The 22355-nt window shown below is 50.3% G+C and overlaps 1 protein-coding gene across 7 annotated transcripts in view; it reads right to left on the bottom strand.

The window, feature by feature from the left end:
* The window catches only part of PRELID3A (PRELI domain containing 3A), a 29209-nt gene extending 7184 nt beyond the window's left edge, over positions 1–22025 (bottom strand). For 5 of the 7 annotated variants that reach the window (XR_010121399.1, XR_010121400.1, XR_010121401.1 and 2 more), the window contains exons 1-6: positions 21541–22023; positions 9299–9467; positions 8218–8307; positions 3068–3138; positions 2856–2958; positions 738–824 (exon numbers count right to left, since the gene is read on the bottom strand). Coding sequence is in view for 3 of the 7 variants with exons in the window: in XM_055239141.2 (XP_055095116.2) it covers positions 771–824; positions 2856–2958; positions 3068–3138; positions 8218–8307; positions 9299–9467; positions 21541–21986 (933 nt within the window). In the remaining 4 variants the exon portion in view is untranslated. The other 2 variants (XM_055239151.2, XM_055239172.2) reach the window with 2 other exon arrangements.
* Positions 22026–22355: the final 330 nt, after the last annotated feature.

The raw sequence follows: 22355 nt of genomic DNA, 5'->3' as shown, positions 1-22355 counted from the left end.
GACACAGGACGCCAGGCAAGGGAGCTCCTTACAGGCGCTGAACTCAGGGTGCGGGCATGAAAGAGGCGAGGCCCATGGCCACCCCCGGCTTGGGTTCAAGGAGAGCAAAGTGTGGCTTCAGTGACTCAGGCAAAATCAGCACGAAGTTCTTAAGGATCCCCGGACCCACACACGCGGGGGACAGAGGGGGACAGATGTGGATGAGATGTGGACTGCGGCCCAGAGCAGCGCAGCACAGCCTCCCCGGGAGGCGCGTCCTCCCCAGGGATCAGGCCCTGGTGGCCGCTGGCCATCGGGGCAGGGCCACTAGAAGTCCAGCTGCTGATGGCACAAGAAGCCAGGGAATGTTTGTGAAGCTCAAGGAAACGCCAGAAAAGACTTCCACTGCTAAAAGGAAATGGCCGGCTGCAGCCGTGTGGCCATGCACTGGCTTGGGGCAAGTGAAGAGGTGGGCACAGGACCTCGCTCACAGCAGCACGTGCAGATGCACCCAAAGGACAGTGCCCTGTCAGGACAGGCCTGGCCACTCGTGCCGACTCTGCACAGTCACTGAGGTCACCTCAGCAACCCAGCCCAAGGGCGGCTTGCTGGAGAGGCCGAGCTGCCACCATGCGACCCAGAGGGCCTGGAGAGCCACCAGCAGCTGCATATTTCTGGCATCCCCTCGCCATGTGCACCATGCACATGGGTCACAAGAGGCTACAGGGCCCTCCCGGGTGAGTGAATACTGTACTCACCACCATTTATCACAAGCACAGGCACAGGCCTCCTTAGCTCACAGCGCTTTCAGAGTGTTCAATTATCCACTCGATAGCGGCCCACCCCTGCAAAACAGAAAGATTTCAGCACTGAGTGGGTCGTCCCGCCTCCCGCTGCAGGCAGCAAGCGACAAGTCCACGGGCTAAACTGCAGAAGGCAAGCGCTGCAGTTACAAGGAGACACAGCAGTGACCTTTCCGAATGATCTTCACACAGGCAGGCAGTTCCTCCAGCTCAGAAGGGGGAAGGAAAACAGTGCCTAGGAGTCACTGCTGTGTTAGCAAACCAGCGCCCCGCTTAGCTCAATACGGCAAGTCCTGTCCCTCACCTCCCAAATCCCAGCGCTGAGGCTGCCCCAGGAGGCCAGGAAAGCCCAGGGTGACAACTCCACACACCCCCAACCCCATCCCCTGCACCTGCCCTCAGGCCGCTCCGCTGTTTCCAGGCACAACACCTCTCCCCACCTTGCAGTGATTCTCTCCTAAGCCTTCAACACAACCTCTAATAAAGTGAAATAAAGGAAAGCCAATTTGCCCTCGCTGAGTTTACCCCAATTTTTTCACACAAAAGGTCTAAGGTAGCTGTGGCCTCACTGAATATTCCCTTCCTCTTATAATATTTTGTTTGGCAAACATTTAGGGCTTCTGCCCTAAGCCAAGCATTGGAAACAACGATGGGTGAGATCTGGTCTCCTTCCTCCAGCATGGACAAAGCTCTCCCCCTTTGGCCTTCACTGCCCTACCTCCTCTGAACTGAGCTAAGCTGCTCAAATCTCTATTTCTCAAATCTGGATTCCACAAAATTAGATAGACAGGCTCTTCTATTGGTGATGAGACTAAATGAAAGCCCTAAATAGTTTTCCACTAGTTGGAGAGTTAAGCATGGAAGGACATTGGAAAGGGAAGTACAGCCTTACGACTCGCCCACTCATCTCAAAAATGAAGACTCACTTCTGACCCCCAAAAAGGGGGGAAGAGAAAGAGGGAGGAAAGGGAAGAGTGAGGGGTATGAGAGACAGACAAAGGGAAGACATGAGCCTGTGAGGTGGGCCCAGGTGAAAAGCAAAGCCCCTGCCCTGGCAAGTGGCATCCTTTAAATGTGCGGAACATCTTCCTCCCAAACATTCAAGCGCTTTCCATCGACTCTGCTGGAGGGGAGGGCAACCTGGACTCCTAGAACAATCTCTGCCTCCATTCCAGTGCCCTGGACACAAAGGGAGTGCCATGGATGGCCTCCTGGGATCTATCCTTTCTCCTCTCACCTCCACAAAGCTTACTGCCAAATCCTGCCAGAGAGGAGCTGTGAAGACGGCAGCAGGCTCCATGGAAGCGTCACTGCTGGAGAGGTTCAGCCAAAGCCACTCAATTCCCATTAAATAGGAAACTACTGTAAGTCCTGAATAGCCTACCTGACACTGTGAACACCTTGTATTTCTGATGTTGTGGGTTAGTTTGCTTTGGTAACTGAGCTTATGACATTTGGGCTCTTTGAAGTGGTAGTTGCCTTGGCTGGGTTTATGCTCCAGGTTTACCCCATACTTTCTCTACTGAGAAGAGTAACTTTGTGGCTCCCTTGGCTTTCACAGACACACTTCCCTCAGACCTGGGTCAGCCTTTTCCTACCCTAGTTTTGAAATACTGTGGCATTATGAGCTCAGCATAAATGGAGAGCCCCAGCACTCAGGATTTTATTTATTTATGTATGTATGTATTTACTTATTTATTTATTTTGAAATAGAGTCTCATTCTGTTACCCAGGCTGGAGTGCAGTGGTGTTTCAGCCCACCGAAACCTCTGCCTCATGGGTCCAAGCAATTCTCATGTCTCAGACTCCCAAGTAGCTGGGACTACAGCGGTGTGCCACCACGCCCAGCTAATTTTTGTATTTTTAGTAGACGGGGTTTCAGCATGTTGGCCAGGCTGGTCTTAAATTCCTGGCCTCAAGCAGTCCACCTGCGTTGGCCTCCCAAAGTGCTAGGATTACAGACATGAGCCACCATGCCCAGCCAGGAAGACTGATGAGACTAAAAATGTCATTTCTTAATCTGGCACTTAACAACCAGAGCACACACAGGACTCCTAGGATTGAGATACATACCTTCTTTGCATTGGACGATATCGTATTGGCCATTAAACTTTCCAAATAACTACCGAGGCTAATTCCCTTCACAGTGATGATGGCTTCTTGTGTGAGCACGGTCCTGCAAAAGAGCAAGAAGAAAAGGGGCTGACCAGCCCTGAGAGAGAGGAGGGTCTGCCCTGCCCTCACCCGTGGCATTCAATGTGTCAATCCCACAGGAGATGACTCACATTTCTGGGTTCTCTGGATGAGGTGTGTACACCAACCTCTCATTAACTGACACCAAATTTGTGAGTGTGATCTTAAAAAGAAAAAAAAGGTTTAGATTGTATTTCTCTTGCATTTCTTCCGAAACCATCTGCCCATACTCTTCCATCCCAAAATTAGCACTTAGTGGGGCCAGAACAGAAGAAACTTTTAGGCATAGGAGATACGACCACATTAAGTCCTAGGAAACCATGGTTTTGCTGTTCCTTCTGGCAACTGTCATCTGTCTTCTTCCCATGTCCCACTCCACACGTGAGCAGGGCTCTGGCCTTCAAGGTACAGTCAAGCTGCCAAAACTATCAGCAGTTGTACTATAGAAAAGGACAAATAGGCCTGTGTGTCCACATAAGTGAGAGAAGGCTTTTCACCTACCCATGGCAGCCCACGGAGCACTGTCTCCTAGGACTGGATGGGACAGACTCTGAATCTACATGGAGACTGCAGGGTTCTTGTCTCCTCCAGTACCACTTCCTATAAACAGACTAACTCCTTATGTACATTTATACTTTCTTTCTTTTTTTTTTTTTTTTTGAGATGGAGTCTGTGTAGCCCAGGCTGGAGTACAGTGGCGCGATCTCAACTCACTAAAAGCTCTGCCTCCCAGGTTCACGCCATTCTCCTGCCTCAGCCTCCCGAGTAGCTGGGACTACAGGCACCCGCCACCACGCCTGGCTAATTTTTTGTATTTTTAGTACAGACGGAGTTTCACCATGTTAGCTAGGATGGTCTTGATTTCCTGACCTCGTGATCCGCCCGCCTCGGCCTCCCAAAGTGCTGGGATTACAGGCGTGAGCCACCACACCTGGCCTCTTTTTTTATTTTTTGAGACACAGTCTTGTTCTGTTGCCCAAGCTGGAGTGCAGTGGCGTGATCAAGGCTCACTGCATCCTCAACTTCCAGGTCTCAAGTGATCCTCCTACTTCAGCCTCCTGAGTAGCTGGGACTACAGGTGCACACCACCACACCGGACTAATTTTTAAATTTTTTGTAGAGATGGGATTTTGCAATGCTGCCCGGGCTGCTCTCAAACTCCTGAGCTCAAGCGATCCTCCCACCTTGGCCTCCCAAAGTGCTGGGATTACAGGTGTCAGCCACTGGGCCCAGCCTATATTTTCTTTTTTTTTTTTTTTGAGACGGAGTCTTGCTGTCGCCCACACTGGAGTGCAGTGCCTTGATCTTGGCTCACTGCAAGCTCCGCCTTCTGGGTTCACACCATTCTCCTGCCTCAGCCTCCCCAGTAGCTGGGACTACAGGTACCTGCCACCAGGCCTGGCTAATTTTTTTTTTTTTTTTGTATTTTTAGTAGAGACGGGGTTTCACCATGTTAGCCAGGATGGTCTTGATCTCCTGACCTCGTGATCCACCTGCCTCGGCCTCCCAAAATGCTGGGATTACAAGCATGAGCCACTGCGCCCAGCCTATATTTTGTCAAAACCAATTTAAACACTGGAACTCTAGAGCCACACTAACAGAATTTTCTGTGATAACAGTAATGTCCTATGCATGCTGTCTGATATGGTAGCCACAAACACATGCAGCTAATGACTGACGAACGGAATTTTTAATTTTATTTTATCCTAATTAATTTAATTTTTTTTTTTCAGATGGTGTTTCACTCTTGAGTGCAATGGCACGATCTCGGCTCACTGCAACCTCCCCCTCCCAGATTCAAGCGATTCTCCTGCCTCAGCCTCCAGAGTAGCTGGGACTACAGGCACCCGCTACCATGCCTGGCTAATTTTTGTACTTTTAGTAGAGATGGGTTTCGCCATGTTGGCCAGGCTGGTCTGGAACTCCTGACCTCAGAGAAGTCAGGTGACCTGCCTGTCTCAGCCTCCCAAAGTGCTGGGATTACAGGCGTGGGCCACCGCACTGGCCATAAATAGCTTAAAATTAAATAGCCACATGTTGCTGGTGGCTGCCACACTGGACAACAGAGCTCTAGAATTGCTTCATTGTTTAACCCAGTTCACCCTCTTTTCGAAACGCCAATTCTGATAAAAGACCATGTTTTAAAAAGTTTAAACAGTGAAAAGCAAATTAACCTTTCCATAGGGATAAATACTCATTTTTTTCAGTAATCTCTCACTGAATCCCGCCCCTAGCCTCACTGTCCCAATGCAAATGGTTAGTAGGAAATCTCTCTCCTCCTACAGAGTGCCAGGTTATCAAGAGTCTCGCGTGTATGGGCGTTACATTCAACAGAAATATCTTACAAATTAAACTCTGATTAGCTGTTGTCATTTTATGTGCAATATTTTATGCAAGTCGCTGTGTTTCGTAAACCTTACTTCTCTGAGGTTTGTTCTTTTCTTTTTTATACAAGAAATGTGAGACTCAGAAAATGTAAATAGCATCCCCAAGTCATCAGGCCATCTAGCGATGGCTTCAGGATGCAAGCACATGTCTGTCTTGCTCCAAACCCCGTTTCCTTTCCATCAGACTTCACTGGAGCATAAACTGCACCTTTTTACATACAACTGAGTTTTCTGGAAGGATAAAGTGGAATTTCATAAGTAAATATTGGTTTTGGGGGGCAGAAAGAACATAATACATAAGCTGTCAGGAATAGCCAGTGGGGACCCCGACAGGCTCCTGTGACTTCGTGCAGCCTGGAACAAGGAGCCAATAGGACCAGGGGACACTGGCAGAACTCCAGGTAGTACACTAAGGAGCTAGGCTCTATCCTGCAGGTGGCTCAGAGCCTCATCTCAGCACACAGGGATGCACCTGCTGCCTTCTACGGAAGGTGCTCCCAGCTGGGCAGAGTGTGGCTGGCCGACAGCACCGAGCATCCTGGGGGGCTGTTCCCATGGCCACCTGAGAAACTCATAGGAGCTCCCGAGGCCCTCGGGTTGGGGCAGGGGAGCCGCAGGACCAGAGCAGCTCCACTTTCTTTCAAACACTGGGCCTCCCACAAGATGCTGAGAAGATGGGGAGCTGCCCAGGTACCAGTTCGGGTACTTGTGCATAGCCGCCTGGATGACCTGCTCCTCAGCCCTGTCCCCACCCACTGCACCCACCAGCCCTGCCTGCCCCTGGGCCCAGGTCGCCCTTCCCTCACTGCAGCACCGCTGGCCACACCTTCAGCTTCAGGCTGGACACTCCACAGCCTGCTGTGCAGGGGCCGCATACTCAAGATGTGCAAAGCAAGCTTACCTCTCTCTTCTCACGCCTGCCCCTCATGGGCCACCATTCAGCCTGGCGCGCTAACCAGAGAGCAGAGCTGCACCGTGAGCCTCCTGTTCCTCATTCCCCATGTCTCACCCCAGGTGGCCTCTGCTACCTCTCACCTGGACAATTACCTGCCCGGACTACTGGTCTCCCTGGCTCAGGTCCCAACATCCCCCCCGCCCTCTCTCCACAAGGATGCCAAGGTATTCTTCCCAACACACAACCTGGCTACCTCACCTTCCTGCAACAAACTCTCAGTGGCTCCCTCTTACCATGAAAACGACCTCCAGCTCCTCTTCCTCTTCTGTGGTCTTGTGCCTGCCCCTCTCCAGCCTTCTCCCTCCCACACCACCTTCCCCTCTTAGTCTGTAACGCCATCTGTTTGTGGCTCTCTAAGGCTCAAGGGCGCCCACTGCCAGTGTGTATGCAGAAGTCCTGCCAGGCTCCCTGTCACCTACCTTCACATAGCCACTTAGGGGAGCTCCTGCTACTGCCACCTACATGGGCTGTTTAGATGCCCACCGTGCGATGACAGAGCCAGTCAGGAGGAAATATCTTAATCCTTGCATTCCCCATCCCTAGCACTGTGCTGGGTACCGGGCAGGCACTTGATACTGTTGGCAGAACCAGTCAATAGTGGTGGCTAGAGCCAACCATGGCACTGGGGACAGAAAAGGGAGGCCAGATGAGGGCACTGCTGACTTCACCCACCATAGCCCATTTCTATATTTGCTGAAAATAAGGATTATTTTATGAAATAAATAATTTTCCTAGCCCATGCATATTCCCCAACATGTTCTTGCATTTGCATTAGGCCAATATACGTTTTTTAATTGAGAGAAGTGAGAGAGGAGTGAAGGGGGGAAGTAGCTTTAAAAGTACCTGTTGGGCCGGGCACGGTGGCTCACACCTGTAATCCCAGCACTGTGGGAGGCCGAGGCGGGTGGATCACGAGGTCAGGAGTTCAAGACCAGCCTGACCAACATGGTGAAACGTCCTCTCTACTAAAAATACAAAAATTAGCAGGTGTGGTGGCACGCGGCTGTAATCCCAGCTACTCAGGAGGCTGAGGCAGGAGAATCGCTTGAAACCAGGGGGTGGAGGTTGCAGTGAGCCAAGATCGCGCCGCTGCACTCCAGCCTGGGCGACAGGGCGAGACTCCATCTCAAAAAAAAAAAAAAAAAAAAAATGCCTGTTGGTGGACACACCTGTAGTCCCAGCTACTTGGGAGGGTGAGACAGGAGAGTCACTTGAACCCATGAGGTGGAGGTTGCAGGGTGCTGAGACCCACTGCACTCCAGCCTAGATAAGAGAGAGAGACTCTGTCTCAAAAATCAAAAATAAAAAAACAAAAAAGAAAAAGAAAAAAAAAAAACCCATTGGGAGGCATCACTTGAGACCAGGAGTTTGAGATCAGCCTGGGCAACAGTGAGATCCTATCTCTATGAGAAAAAAAAAAAAAAAAAAAAAAGCCAGGAATGGCAGCACATGCCTGTGGTCCCAGCTATTTGGGAAGCTGAGGCAGGAGGATCACTTGAGCCCAGGAGTGCGAGGCTGCACTGAGCTATGACCACACCACTGCACTCCAGCCTGGGTGACAGGGCAAGACCCAATCTTTAAAAAAACAAAAACGTCTGCTGGTTGTTGGGACAGTGGTTATCCTGTGGGGGGTGCCCAAGGGGTCTCTGTTGCTTGACCTTCTGTTGCTTGACCTGCCTGCTAGTTAAGAGGTGCGTTCTTTGTGACAATTCATCATTATGTGCATTTTTCTATATACTTATTATACTTGAATAAAAAGATAATAAAATGAATTCAGCCTTTCTATTAAAAACAAGCAACACCTAGACCAAAGGTGGGCTGGAAATATAATTAAACTAAGGCCTTACGCACCACCACCCAGACACGCTGAGCCCCTTTCTCATCTGAGGCCATTGCTTACATTGGTAGAACAAAGTTCCATTTTCTTTTCCACTGGATCCACCACAGAATGTTCTCGGATGTATGTCAAAGTCCTACTGGTTCCTAAAATCTAAAAAACAAAGCAAAACTAGCATAGTGGAACGTTAAAAATTCTACTTCATATCACCACCGAATACCATTGCATTTACTAATTAGTTCACTATTCAAGAAATGATATCATGGGATGCAGCAACGGACAGAGACAAAACCCTCTGTCCAGGGCGCTTCTGCTCCAGCAGGTGAGCCACTGAGCAAAGAAATGAATTCCAACAGAGTGGAGTGTGCGGTAGCACTATGCTCCCGGCAAAATAAAACAGGCTGCGGGCAGTGGAGCTGGGAGGCTCCTCTGCCAGGTAGAGTCTGGGCAGAGCCCCAAAGAGGAAGGTACCACCATAGTGCTAGGGTGGGGGTGTCGGGCTGGGGGCAGCAGGTGCAGGCCCCTGCAGCAGGAGCTGGGCTGACTGAGAGGCCTGTGCCAGGCCAGGGCGTGGACTGCAGGTGGAGGCGAGATCCGGGGGCCGGGTTGGGGTGAGCCGTGCTCAGATTCGCATTTCCAGTGACCTCCCTGGCTCTGGGGAAGAGGCCGTGGGAGGCTGAACCATGGTGAAGCCTAATCCTGGTGCCCTAGGATGCGGCTGGCTGCAGACGCTGGGCTTTAGAGGCGATTAAGCCAGGAGGAGGGGCGCCTGGCGGTGCTAATCCAGCAGGTCTGGGCCCTTTAGGAGAGCAGATGGGGATGCCAGACGCCAGGCGCCGGGCAGAGCCTCTCGCGCCCCCGATCTCAAGGAAGACCCCCCACCAACCCCCCCCCCACGCCCTCTGATCTCGAGGAAAACCCACCATCCCCCCAGCCCGCGCCCCCTGATCTCAGGGAAGTTCCCCCCACCGCCACCCCCACCCCGCGACCCCGACCTCAGGAAAGGCCCCCCCGGCCGCCCTCCCACCCCGATGGCAGCCAGAGCGGCAGAGGGACTGACGAGGGGAGGAGGGACGCAGGAGAGGGCGGGGGCGGGAGTGGGGGGGTCGGGCGCGTTCGGAGCCGCAGCCCCCGCCCCGCTCACCGCTCTCACGAGGCCGGGCAGCCCCCACTCGGTGCTGAGCAGGCGCAGGCTGTGCAGGCGGCCGCGGCCGTCCACGCGGCGCTGCAGCACATCCACGCCCAGCACGCTCGGGTTCATCGGGTTCGGGTACTTGCGCATGGCCGCCTGGATGACCGTGTCCCACGGGTGGCTGCGGGGAGAGCATAGGCGGCGGTGAGCAAGCGCCGGGGCCGGGGCCGCAAGGCTAAAGGGGAGGAAAAGCCGCCGCCAGGTCTGCGCAACCCGCTGGTCTCTTCACTTTAATGAAAGGCTCCTCCGACAAATCTGAGGAGTTCCGCGAGCCCTCCCCGGCCGCCGGCTCAGTACCTGCACGCCTCGGCACCTGGCAGCCCCTTGGTTTTTGTTTGTCTGAGGCAGGGTCTCACTCTGTCGCCCAGCAGGCAGGAGTGCAGTGGTGCCATCAGGGTCACTGCAGACTCAACCTCCCAGGCTCAAGTGAACATCCTGCCTCAGCCTCCTCTTGCCCCACCTCCAGTAGCTGGGACTACAGGAGTGTGCCACCAAACCTGAATAACTTTTTTTTTCTTTTTTTGAGACGGAGTCTCGCTGTATCACCCAGGCCGGAGTGCAGTGGCGCGATCTCAGCTCACTGCAAGCTCCGCCCCCCGGGTTCACGCCATTCTCCTGCCTCAGCCTCCTGAGCAGCTGGGGCTACAGGCGCCCCCCACCATGCCTGGCTAATTTTTTTCTGCTTTTTAGTAGAGCGAGGGTTTCACCGTGTTCTCGATCTCCTGACCTCGTGAACCGCCCGCCTCGGCCTCCCAAAGTGCTGGGATTACAGGCGTGAGCCACCACGCCCAACTTAACTTTTTAAATTAATTAATTTTTTTTTGAGATGGAGTCTCGCTCTATCACCCAGGCTGGAGTGCCGTGGCACGATCGGGCTCACTGCAACCTCCGCCTCCCGGGTTCAAGTGATTCTTCTGCCTCAGCCTCTCTAGTAGCTGGGATTACAGGCACCTACCACCACACCTGGCTAATTTTTGCATTTTTAGTAGAGTCGGGATTTCCCCATGTTGGCCAGGCTGGTCTGGAACTCCTGACCTCAAGTGATCCGCCTGCCTCTGCCTCCCAAAGTGCTGGGATTACAGGCATAAGCCACCACGCCTGGCCAACTTTTTTTTTTTTTTTTTTTGAGACGGAGTCTTGCTCCGTCACCCAGGCTGGAGTGCAATGGCTCTGTCTCGGCTCACTGCAACCTCCGCCACCCGGGTGCAAGTGATTCTCCTGCCTCAGCCTCTCTAGTAGCTGGGACTACAGGTGCCCGCCACCACACCCAGCTAATTTTTTTTGTATTTTTAGTAGAGACGGGATTTCACCATGTTGTCCAGGCTTGTCTCAAACTGCTGACCTCATGATCTGCCCGCCTCCACCTCCCAAAGTGCTAGGATTACAGGCGTGAGCTACCGTGCCCAGCCCAGCTTTTTATTTTAAAAAATTTTTAAGGTCTCATTATGTTGCCAGGTTGATGTCAAACTCATGGCCTCAAGCAATCCTCCTGCCTTGGCCTCCCAAAGTGCTGGAATTACGGGCATGAGCCACCACACTCAGCCTCCCCTTGTTTTATTTCCTGCCATCAGAGTGGTTGCAAGTTACCCATTGCTTTCCAGAGCTCTGTACTTGTTTAGGCCTGAAACCTGCAGGGGTCAGACACATGTCTGAAGGGAGCCAAGTAAGGGGCCACCACACCTGTCTAGCATGGACCTTCCCCCGGACTGCTGAGGGGTTGCTAGCAAGTCACTTTATTGCCCTAATTGTCCTAATCCACCCTTCCTTCAAGGTGTGCTCTCTCCAAGGAAGCCTCTGAGCCTCCTGCAAGGACAAACATTCTGACAAGATCATCATTTCTTCAAAAGTGCCCAGAGAGGTTTGTCCAGCATATGTATAGACACAGCCCAGAGGCAAGCCCGGATGTGTGCACACATATATGCACCATCACATTCACATGTGTGCACATATGCATGCAGACACACATATATGCACATGCACACACATCTTGAAAAATTAAACTGGGATTATACTCAATATATGGGTTTACCATCCACTTTTTATAACTGCTGATAAACATTTTCCTATATCATGAAGCCATTTTCAGGAATATGATTATAAACGGCTGTACACTAGGTCATCTTGTGGCTGTGTATATTTCACCAGTCCTCTGTGGTGGGTTATGTTATATAGATTGCTTCCACTTTTACATGATAAATTATAACAGTAGAGAACATTTGTGTACATTAGTCTTTCAACATATCTAATTCTTCCTTAGGATGAAGTTGTAGAAATGAAATTTCCAAATGAAATATGAAAGATTATAAGGATATTGAAGTTTTTTGTTCCATATTTGAGGTCAATTTTCAATATAACAGAGTGATCATTAATTTACTTTACCCTCATCAAACTCTTGTCCTAGGTGAAAGTTAGCAGCAGGGCCCAGATGAGAACCAGGTCTCGCAGCTCCCTAACCTGTTCTTTCTATTACATTCGGTGGCCTCTAAATGGTCAGGGCCTGGCCTAGAATCCTCTCTTAACAATAGAACACTTATGTTCAGTTTTTCAAACCATGCAATTGTGTCACTAAGTTGACGCATTCCACTGGCTAACATAAAGAGGGGGATGAAGAAGCCAAGACTGGGTGGTCCTGATCACTCTAGGAATTCAGTCAGAGTGGAGCCCTTTCGTCTCTCTGAGGTTTAGGGAAGAACTGTCAGGGACATAGCAGACCCCAGATCTAGGTAAGGAAGTTGAATCTAGAGATACATGTGAAGCAGAAAGGGTCCCAGTCTCCCAGGAGAGCCTCCTCAATGAATAATCTGAAGGCTTTTCAGTTAAGTTCCTTAGACTTGTTCCCATAGAAATCATTACTTTAAGCAGAATAGGGTATGCCTTCTAACATTAAGCTTAAAATAATCTAAACATTGAGAGATTTTTGCATTAAGCTTATCTCAAATAATGTTTCTTTCATATAAAATTCTTGCATCTTAGGGCTGGATGCAGTGGCTCATGCCTGTAATCCCAGCACTGTGGGAAGCCAAGGTGGGCAGATCACTTGACGTTAGGAGTTCAACACCAGCCTGGCCAACATGGTGAAACCCCATCTCTAAGAAAAATACAAAAATTAGCCGGGCATGGTGGCAGGCGCCTGTAATCCCAGCTACTTGGGAGGCTGAGGCAGAAGAATTGCTCAAACCCGGGAGGCGGAAGTTGCAGTGAGCCAAGATAGCGCCACTGCGCCCCAGCCTGAGCAACGAAGCAAGGCTCCATCTCAAAAAAAAAAAAAACTTACATCTTTCTGGCTGATGATTTAAACTAAATACAATCTGCTTAAAATATACACATAATAAATAATTTTACTAATTACAGCAGGATGACCACACGTTAATACATATAGCAACAGAACAATGGAGGAAAATGATAAACATAATAATAAAATCTCAACATCTCTAAAATGATGACGTCTAAGCACAGCAAGTCAATAGCACACACTTTGGTTAAAGAAAATAGCCTTGTCTGGCTGGGTACAGTGGCTCATGCCTGTAATCCCAGCACTTTGGGAGGCCGAGGCTGGTAGATCGCGAGGTCAGGAGATCAAGACCATCCTGGCTAACATGGTGAAACCCCGTCTCTACTAAAAATACAAAAAATTAGCCGGGCATGGTGGCGGGCGCCTGTAGTCCCAGCTACTCGGGAGGCTGAGGCAGGAGAATGGCGTTAACCCAGGAGGCGGAGCTTGCAGTGAGCTGAGATTGCGCCACTGCACGCCAGCCTGGGCAACAGAGTGAGACTTCGTCTCAAAAAAAAAAAAAAAAAAAAAAAGAAAAGAAAATAGCCTTGTCTGGGCACAGTGGCTCATGCCTGTAAATCCCAGCACTTGGGGAGGCTGAGGCAGGAAGACTGCTTGATGCTAACAGCTCGAGCCCAGCCTGAGCAATGTAGCAAGACCCCTCATCTCTACAAAAAAATAAAACATTAACCAGGCATGGTGGCACACCCCTGTGGTACTAGCTATTTGGGAGGCTGAGGCTGAGGCAGGAGGATCACCTGAGACTGGAGGTCAAGGCTGCAATAAGCCATGATTGTACCACTGCACTCCAGCCTGGGTGACAGAGCAAATGCCTGTCTAAAAAAACAAAAACAACAACAACAACAGAAAGAACAAAAATAGCCTGACACACTTTCAATGGGCAAAAATAGACAAGTCTGGTAATATCGAGTACTGGAATGGGTATAGGAAATAGGACAACAGGAAGTGCTGCTGGTGGACACAAACTGGCACAGGCACTAATGGGAGCAGTTTACCCAGAGAAGCTGAAAATGGACACCCCGCCCCTGCCAAAATCAGTCAGGGTTCTCAGCCACCTTGTTTAGGCAGAAGAGGAATGTGCCGAAGTTTATTTTCAAGAGGAGCAGAGAACTGCCTACTCAGAGATCCCCAACCAGGCGGCAGGAGCCTCCTCTGCTGCTGCTGTTCACAGAGACCTCTGGGGAATCCTATCCCCCAAGGGCAAGAGGCCTCTGCTGCCACCCAACATGGATGGCTCCCCACATACACGTGCCCTAAATGCTGTGACACCCTGTGTGTGGTGGGTCTGCCTGGCGGGCTAAGGGAAGCTGGTTTCTGTGCTGGGGAATGAACAGGAGTAACAAAGGACTCTCTAAGCACCAACAGTGTCAGAAGATGAAGAAGGAGGAAATTACATGATGTCTGGGATTTGCCTAAAATAACCCAAGGGAAGGAGCAGTGGGTGGGGACACAGAGGACCCCGGACTGGCTGCCAGAGGGTAACTGTTAAGATGGGGGTGGCACCGGCTCTCAGTATTCCAGTCTCTCCATGTTTGCATAGTTGTGAAATTTTCATAGTAAAAAATTTGTCTTAAAAAGATTTAAGGCCAGGCACAGTGGCTCATGCCTGTAATCCCAGCACTTTGGGAGGCTGAGGCAGGAGGATCACTTGATAGGAGTTCTAGAACAGCCTGGCCAACATGGTGAAACCCAGTCTCTACTAAAAATACAAAAATTAGCTGGGCATGGTTGGTGGCGCACACCTGTAGTCCCAGCTACTTAGGAGCCTGAGGCAGAAGAATCGCTTGAACCTGGGAGGCAGAGGTTGCTGTGAGCCAAGATCGCACCACTGTACTTCTGCCTGGGTGACAGAGTGAGACCCTGTCTCAAAACAAAACAAAAAAATAAAAATTTAAAAAAAAAGATTTAGGCAGACCAGGTGTGTTGGCTTATGCCTGTAACCCCAGCATTTTGGGAGGCCGAGGCAGGAAGTTCACTTGAGACCAGGAGTTCAAGACCAGCCTGAGCAATAGAGCAAGATCCCTATGTCAACAAAAAATACCAAAATTAGCCAGGTGTGGTGGAGCGCAACCATAGTCCCAGCTACTCCAGAGCCTGAGATGGGAGAATCACTTAAGCCAAAGAGTTTGAGGCTGCAGTAGTCGTGATTGCGCTACTGCACTCCAGCCGGGGCAACAGAGCAAGACCGTCTCTAAAAAAAAGAAAGAAAAAAAGATGTAGGCAGCCAAAAACAAGATAATAGGCCTGCTACACCCCACCACCAAGTGACCCAAGGCCTCCATCAGCTGCTCCTTAGCATGCGGGCCGCACACCCTGGTGGCTCCAAGACCTCTTCCAGACACAACTGTTGTCACAGTGCTACTGAGACGTGACTGACCTTTTTTTTTGGCAGGGGTGGAGGGGTGGGGGGAGGACCAAGTCTCACTCTGTTGCAGAGTGAGACTGGAATGCAGTGGGTGTGATCTCAACTCACTGCAACCTCCACCTCCCGGGTTCAAGCAATTCTCGTGCCTCAGCTTCCTGAGTAGCTGGGACTACAGGCATGAGCCACCACGCCCAGCTAATTTTTGTATTTTTAGTAGAGATGGGGGTTCACCATGTTGACTAGGCTGATCTCAAACTCCTGACCTCAGGTGATCCACCCACCTTGGCCTCCCAAACTGCTGGGATTACAGGCATGAGCCATGGTGCCCGGCCAATGACTGGCCTTTTTTGCTGTATTGACATTTGCACTGATTCTGCAAATGTAAAAGGACAGAGCCAGTATCTTCCCAGCATCAAGGCGGGGCTCCAAATTGCATGTGGTCACTGCAGTCCTCACTGCTGTGCACTTGGGAAACAATGCCAGTTTCTCTTAGGGACATCTGTGATTAAATGGCCAAGTGATTAGTTTTATGACTGCTTGACCCCCGAGTACTCTTCTCTTTGATATTCTGTGTGAGGGAACAGAAGTGCACCAGAGCGCCTCTGCTGCTGCTGCGGCCCAAGTCCCTCGACTGTGGGGTGTCTGAGGGGCGCCGACACTTGTTCACTCTGAGTGGGAGCCCCTGTCTCTCTGCTGCTTTCCACTGCCTGCCTCTTGTACTTGAAAGAGCAATAAACAGAAAGAACAATAAAAACAGATAAACTTTGCTTATTCAGACTTGGGGATCTGGCAGATGATTTCTTGAAAATTAACAAAGTAAGCCTGTGCTTCAAGGAAAACAACTGATAGCATTTGCTGCCAAAGATAAAATTTGAGCTTTAAAGTGATAATTTGGCCAGGCATGGTGGCTCACGCCTGTAATCCCAGCACTTTGGGAGGCCAAGGCAGATGGATCACCTGAGGTTAGGAGTTCGAGACCAGCCTGGCCAACATGACGAAACCCCGTCTCTACTAAAAATACAAAAATTAGCAGGCCGTGGTGGGACGCACCTGTAATCCCAGCTATTTGGGAGGCTGAGGCAGGAGAACTGCTTGAATCTGGGAGGCAGAGGTTGCAGTTAACTGAGATCAAGCCACTGCACTCCAGCCTGGGCGACAGAGTGAGACTCTGTCTTGGAAAAATAAATAAATAAATAAAGCGATAATTGAAATTTCAGAAAACTTGTATCTGCTACCAGGAGCTGGATGACTGCCCCATGTTGCATGCTCAGTAGAGGCCTATATTCCCAACGATTCCAAGTCATACTTGGGTTAAAGACTCATTCATATACAGGACAGGCCAATGGGTTTGTTGTTGTTTTAAGAGATGGTGTGGCTCTGTCACTGTAGCCTCAAACTCCTGGGGTCAAGCAATCCTCCTGCCTCAGCCTCCTGAACAGCTACGACTACAGGCACAAGCCACTACACCTGGCTAATTTTTGTATTTATTTTTTGTAGAGACATAGTCTACTATGTTGCCCAGGCTAGTCTCAAACGCCTGAGCTCAAGCGATTCCCCCCGCTAGGCCTCAGAGCTCAATACTCTATTCATTATAGTTTCAGGTTTTGTATTCCAACTAAGTGTTAAGAAGCTACCATTTCTTTTGTCATAGTAGGAAAGAATAGCCATAATTACTTAAAAAGACTACTAAGATACTCCCACCTTTTCCAGCTGCATGTTTGTGTGAGGCTGGGGTTTATCCATACACTTCAACCAAAACTATATATTGCCAAACACAGACTGCAGAAGCAGATACGAGAATAAAGTTATCTCCTATTAAGCCAGATATTGTAGATATTAGTAAAAACAGAAACAGCGCCACTCCTTTCACTAATTTTTGGAAAATACAGTTTTTTATTCAGAAACATTATGTTAACATAACAGGTTTATTATTGTTAAATTTAATGAATTAACTTTTTCAATTTCTCATTTTTAATTTCTAACATGGTAAATATTGACAGATATAACCCACATAAGCAAAACTGTTTAGGATTTTGCTAAGTCAAGAGGTCCTGAGGCTGAAGAGCTTAAAATCCACTGGCCTAAGTGGGCCCTTGATTGAGTGGGAAGTAGACACAGGGCTGGTCACGCAGTCCGATTTGTAATAAGGGGAAAACTTAATGCCCTTCAATAAGAAAAAGAATGGTGGCACATTCACACGGCTATTAATATCTATCTATATCTACATATATTTATGTAGACATCCATAGACATCTCATATGGATGGATTTTCGAAAAACAATAGGGCTAGGCGCGGTGGCTCACGCCTGTAAACCCAGCACTTTGGGAGGCCCAGGTGGGCGGATCACTTGAGGTCAGGAGTTTGAGACCAGCCTGGCCAACATGGCAAAACCCCATCTCTACTAAAAATACAAAAATTAGCTGGGCGTGGTAGCAGGTGCTTGTAATCCCAGCTACTCAGGAGGCTGAGGCAGGAGAACTGCTTGAACCTGGGAGGCAGAGGTTGCAGTGAACTGAGATCCTGCCACTGCCCTCCAGCCTGGGTAACAGAGTGAGAATCCACCTCAAAAAAAAAAAAAAAGAAAAGGCCGGGCGCAGTGGCTCATGCCTGTAATTCCAGCACTTTGGGAGGCCAAGGCAGGCGGATCACAAGGTCAGGAGATGGAGACCATCCTGGCTAAACTAAAAATACAAAAAATTAGCTGGGCTTGGTGGCGGGTGCCTGTGGTTCCAGCTACTCTTGAGGCTGAGGCAGGAGAATGGCGTGAACCCGGGAGGCGGAGCTTGCAGTGAGCCGAGACTGCATCCCGGCACTCCAGCCTGGGTGACAGAGCGAGACTCCGTCTCAAAAAAAAAGAAGACAATATGACACATGCATATACACAGATGCGGTAAAGTGAACATCTGGAATATAGACCCCCTTAGAAGGATGCCCACCAAACTCATCCTCATGGCTGCCTGCAGGGAAGGAGACACAGCGGAACGGCAGTGGGGAGGGGAAGAGCAGGCTTCAACTCATCTGTAATGTTTAATTTCTCTTCCCTGCCCCTAGCTGGAAGGCAAGCCTGCTTTAGGCATGACTCCCGTGCCCCAAAGCCCGTCCTGCCCTGAGACAGGCATGGCCAGACATTCCTGGCAGCTGTCAGAATCAAAGGTGTGTGCAGCCTTGAACCCTGGGGGAATTCTATTTGTGATGGGCTTTGTTACTGATGATTTTGTCATAGGTCTGCCTGAAACCTCAATGCTGGGAAGAAGACATTTTAAACCCTGTCCATTCTTAAATGCCCCTTTCTATATTTTGGCCATATATTTTTAATTATATTTAAACTACTTTCACCCCTGTCTAGGTAACACACACGTTAATTCAGTGGCCTTTCCCCGGGCTCTCTGTTTTTGTCCGAGTATTTACACTGCTGTCTGCTGTGAGTGATCTCAGGGGCGGAGTTTCTTCTCAATGTGGACACAGGAAGAAATCTTGATAAGATCAAAAGTGTTTGTGCCTAATTATTTCATTTCAAAAGTACTGTAATCCCAGCACTTCAGGAGGCTGAGGTGGGTGGATCACTTGAGGTCAGGAGTTTGAGACCAGCCTGGCCAACATGGTGAAACCCTGTCTCTACTAAAAATACAAAAAAAATTCACCAGGCGTGGTGGCACACGCCTGTGGTCCCAGCTACTCGGGAGGCTGAAGCACAAGAATTGCTTGAACCCGAGAGGCAGAGGTTGTGGTGAGCCAAGATCACGCCACTGCACTGCAGCCTGGGCGACGGAGCAAGATTCTGCCTCAAAAAAAAGGAAAAAAAAAAAAAAGTAAATTTATTATTTCCAATCAAATGTTCACCTAACAGTACAACAAACTTTTTTTTCTTTAAGTATAGAAAGAAAAAGAAAGGTCTATAATCCTCAAAGGAAAAAAATCAGGGGTTTCAATGGACGAAACAAGGGGAAAACTGCACAGTAAGTCCAGCCAGGAAGCCAGACTTCCAATTTGTACTGTCATTTGGATGCTATGCCACCTCATGGTGCCACCTCATAGTACCACCTCATGGTACCACATCATTCATAACCCGTCCAGCCACAGGTCAATGACAGCATCCTCGGCCAGTCACATTCCACATTTGTCAGGCTTCATTACGGCCCTTTGCTTTTAAGTTCAAAAGTCTATGGCAGAGAATGAGCACCTAGTCCACAGCCAGCTCCAGGGATGACCGGAATTCCTTTGGTGGATGGCTCCCCCTGTCCTGGAAGGACATCTGATCTCCATGTGAGATTCCTCACCCCTTCTGAGCACCTGCTAGGCGCCAGGCCCCGGCGGGGTGCCAGGAATACAAAATGAATGACGGGAGAAACGAAATATGGACACTCTACCACATGGTGAGCCTCAAGAAAATCATGCTAAGTGAAAGCAGCCAGACAAAAAACACCCCATATTGCAGGATGACATTTACATGCAATGTCCCAACAAGGCAAATTCATAGAAACAGAAAAGATTCCTGGTTGCCTGGGGCAGGGGTGAAAATGGGGTAAAATGTGAAGCTAATGGGCATGGGGCACCTCTGCAGGAGGACAGAAGTGTTCTAAGACTGGATTGTGTGTGTGATGGTCATACTTAGCAAAACTTAACGAATTATACACTTAAAATGTGTATAATTTTATGGTATGTAAAGTATACTTCGGTAAAGCTTAAAAAAAAAATGGGAGTTAGCAGCTGCAACAATTTTCAAAAGCATCAACTGTGATTTTTCACAGCTGGCTATTCATTTGTGCTTGTCCACAGACATTTCACAAACCTCTAGGGCAGACCTCGGCCATTCCATGAGAAAACTGAGCCCCAACCGCCTGGCACTCCTGGTATGCAATGACTTAACTGTCCACAGCATCCAGACGGCTCAGTGATGCCCCCATCCTTGTTGCTGATGGAAACCCACTTGAGAAACACTGCAGGCCATACAAAAAATTAGATCCCATCAAGTCTAAAGGCTTCATGAAAAATAATTTCAGAGGTTTTGAAACCACTTGATATATTTTTATTATAATTTTACATGTTTAAAGTCAGGCCAGCCACGGTGGCTCACACCTATAATCCCAGCACTTTGGGAGGCCGAGGCGGGTGGATCACCTGAGGTCAGGAGTTCGAGACCAGCCTGGCCAACATGGCAAAACCCTGTCTCTACTAAAAATACAAAAATTAGCCGGGCATGATGGCCTACACCTGTAGTCCCAGCTACTCAGGAGGCTGAGGCACGAGAATCACTTGAACCCAGGAGGGGGAGGTTACAGTGAGCCAAGATTGCACCATTGCACTCCAGCCTGGGTGACCGAGCGAGCCTATGTCTCAAAAAAAAAAAAAAAAAAAAAAAACTCCAGCCTGGGTGAAAGAACGAGACTCTGTCTCAAAATAAATAAATAAATAAAAAGAGTCAAAGGATGACAATTTCCTTCCACGCAGTACTTTTTTCCCCCCAAAATAAAATGTTTAATGCTTAAGTGAGGTCAGATAATTAAAAAATCTTTGTTGCTGTAAATAAACATTAAAGAATCATTTCAGTGTGTCACAGATCACTGACTTAAGGAAAAGATACCACTTAGGTTGGGGGGCACTTTTTTCTTTTTATTTGCACAATTTATGGAGTATATGTGCAATTTCGTTACATGCATAAATTTCGCAGTGATCAAGTCAGGCCTTCTACGGTATGCATTACCCGGGAAGGTGCCTTGCACCCATTAACCAATCCTCATTATCCTCCTTGCACCCACCCTCTCACCCTTCAGAGTCTCCATCATCTGACGTTTGACTCTACACCCATGTGAACACATTCTTAAGCACCCACTTAGGAGTGAGAACATGCGATACTTGTCTTTCTGGGCCTGGCTTCACTCAAGATAATGACCTCCACTTCCATCCGTGTGCCGGGGGCGCATTTTTAAACAGTTCGAGGTTTTCCACGCTGGCTTGGAGGCCTTCCATGCCTACAAGTGAGTTCAGGGCCAGGGCCCCCCAAATGCCTTCTTCCCTTTTAGCTTCCTCCAGAGCTCACAGCCCGCCGTGGGCCCTCCGTGAAACCCGCGGAAGGTTTATGACAATCTCAGCAAAGGCGCCAGCTTGCAGGCCTCTCCCCTGCCCAGCTCCCGACAATAAGGAGAGCAGAGAGCGCCAGGCCCCCGCCCGCCCCCAGCTCCTGCCGCCCCCGCCCCCGCCCCCGGCTCCGAACGCCCCCGCCCCGGCCGCCCCCGCTCCGGCTGCCCCCGCCCTGGCTGTCGACCACCAGCGGGGCCTCTGTGCCTGCCGCCAGGCCCCTGCGCACGCCGGGGGAGAGGCCGGACCCGGCGCAGAGCCTCACCCAGACCGCGGTCCCGGGGAAGCGCGCGTGCCCCTCTCCCGGACGCCGAAGTTGCGGTCTGGGAACGGCCGGCGCGGGGCGGGGAACTCCGCGAGGCCCGCTGTGAGGTCCAGCCTTTCCTGGACCGCTCCAGCCGGGCTCGGGAGCAGGAGCCGGCGTCTGGACGGCCCCACCGCGGCCCTCAGCCCGGCCTCACCCAAACACGTGCTCCGAGCTCCAGATCTTCATTGCCGCCGGCGCAGGGCGCGGGCTCTGGGATCCGGGCCGGGTGCTTTGAGCCGCGCGGCTCCGGGCGCGGCGTGGGCGGGGCCTCGGTGGGCGGGGCGCTCTTGGATGCCGCCCACCCGGTCTGGTGGCCCGGCTGGCTGCAGCGGCTAAAAATAGCTCTGCGGGCGCGGCTGTGGCGCAGCCCCAGACCTGCGCTGCCACCCTGGGGCGCGCGATGCAGGCTTGCTGCAGATGCCGCGGGCGTAGGAGGCGACGCTCGTTCTTACTCCCATTGTCCAGATTCTCCCAAGGCCCTGTCCAGCTACGCCGGTTTATACTGTCGGGGACGTGTAATGAAAAACAAACCTGCCAACCCTCAAAACTCCACTGCAGTTTGGGTCTTGAACAAACATTAAACCAGCATGTGATGTGCATCACAAGCAATCCGCCAAATAGGCTGCAAAGACAGAAATCTCATCCTGTATCAAACAGCCGGGAGGATGCAACCTACCCCACGCATGCTCCCGAGGTAAACGAGACAGTCCTCCGGGGAGGGGACTCCACTACACCATTTGTCGCAGAGTTCATCTTAAATTCGCCTGATGATGGAGTGGCCATTGGTAAATGCAGTGGCCGTTTGCGTTTGCCAATTGCCTTTATCCAAAGGAAAAATGAATTTTTCTTATCTTTATGACAGGAGGTAGGTTTACAATTTGAAGCCAGGTGCTCTCTGGTAGCTGGGCTCCTACCCTCCCACAAAACTGGGAGACGGGGATGACATTTCAAAGAGATGACTCCCAAGTC

This window comes from Symphalangus syndactylus, chromosome 1, assembly GCF_028878055.3.
Source record: "Symphalangus syndactylus isolate Jambi chromosome 1, NHGRI_mSymSyn1-v2.1_pri, whole genome shotgun sequence".
NCBI lineage: Eukaryota > Metazoa > Chordata > Mammalia > Primates > Hylobatidae > Symphalangus > Symphalangus syndactylus.
Note: the sequence above shows the minus strand (reverse complement) of the source record. Positions and strands in the feature narration are given on the sequence as shown.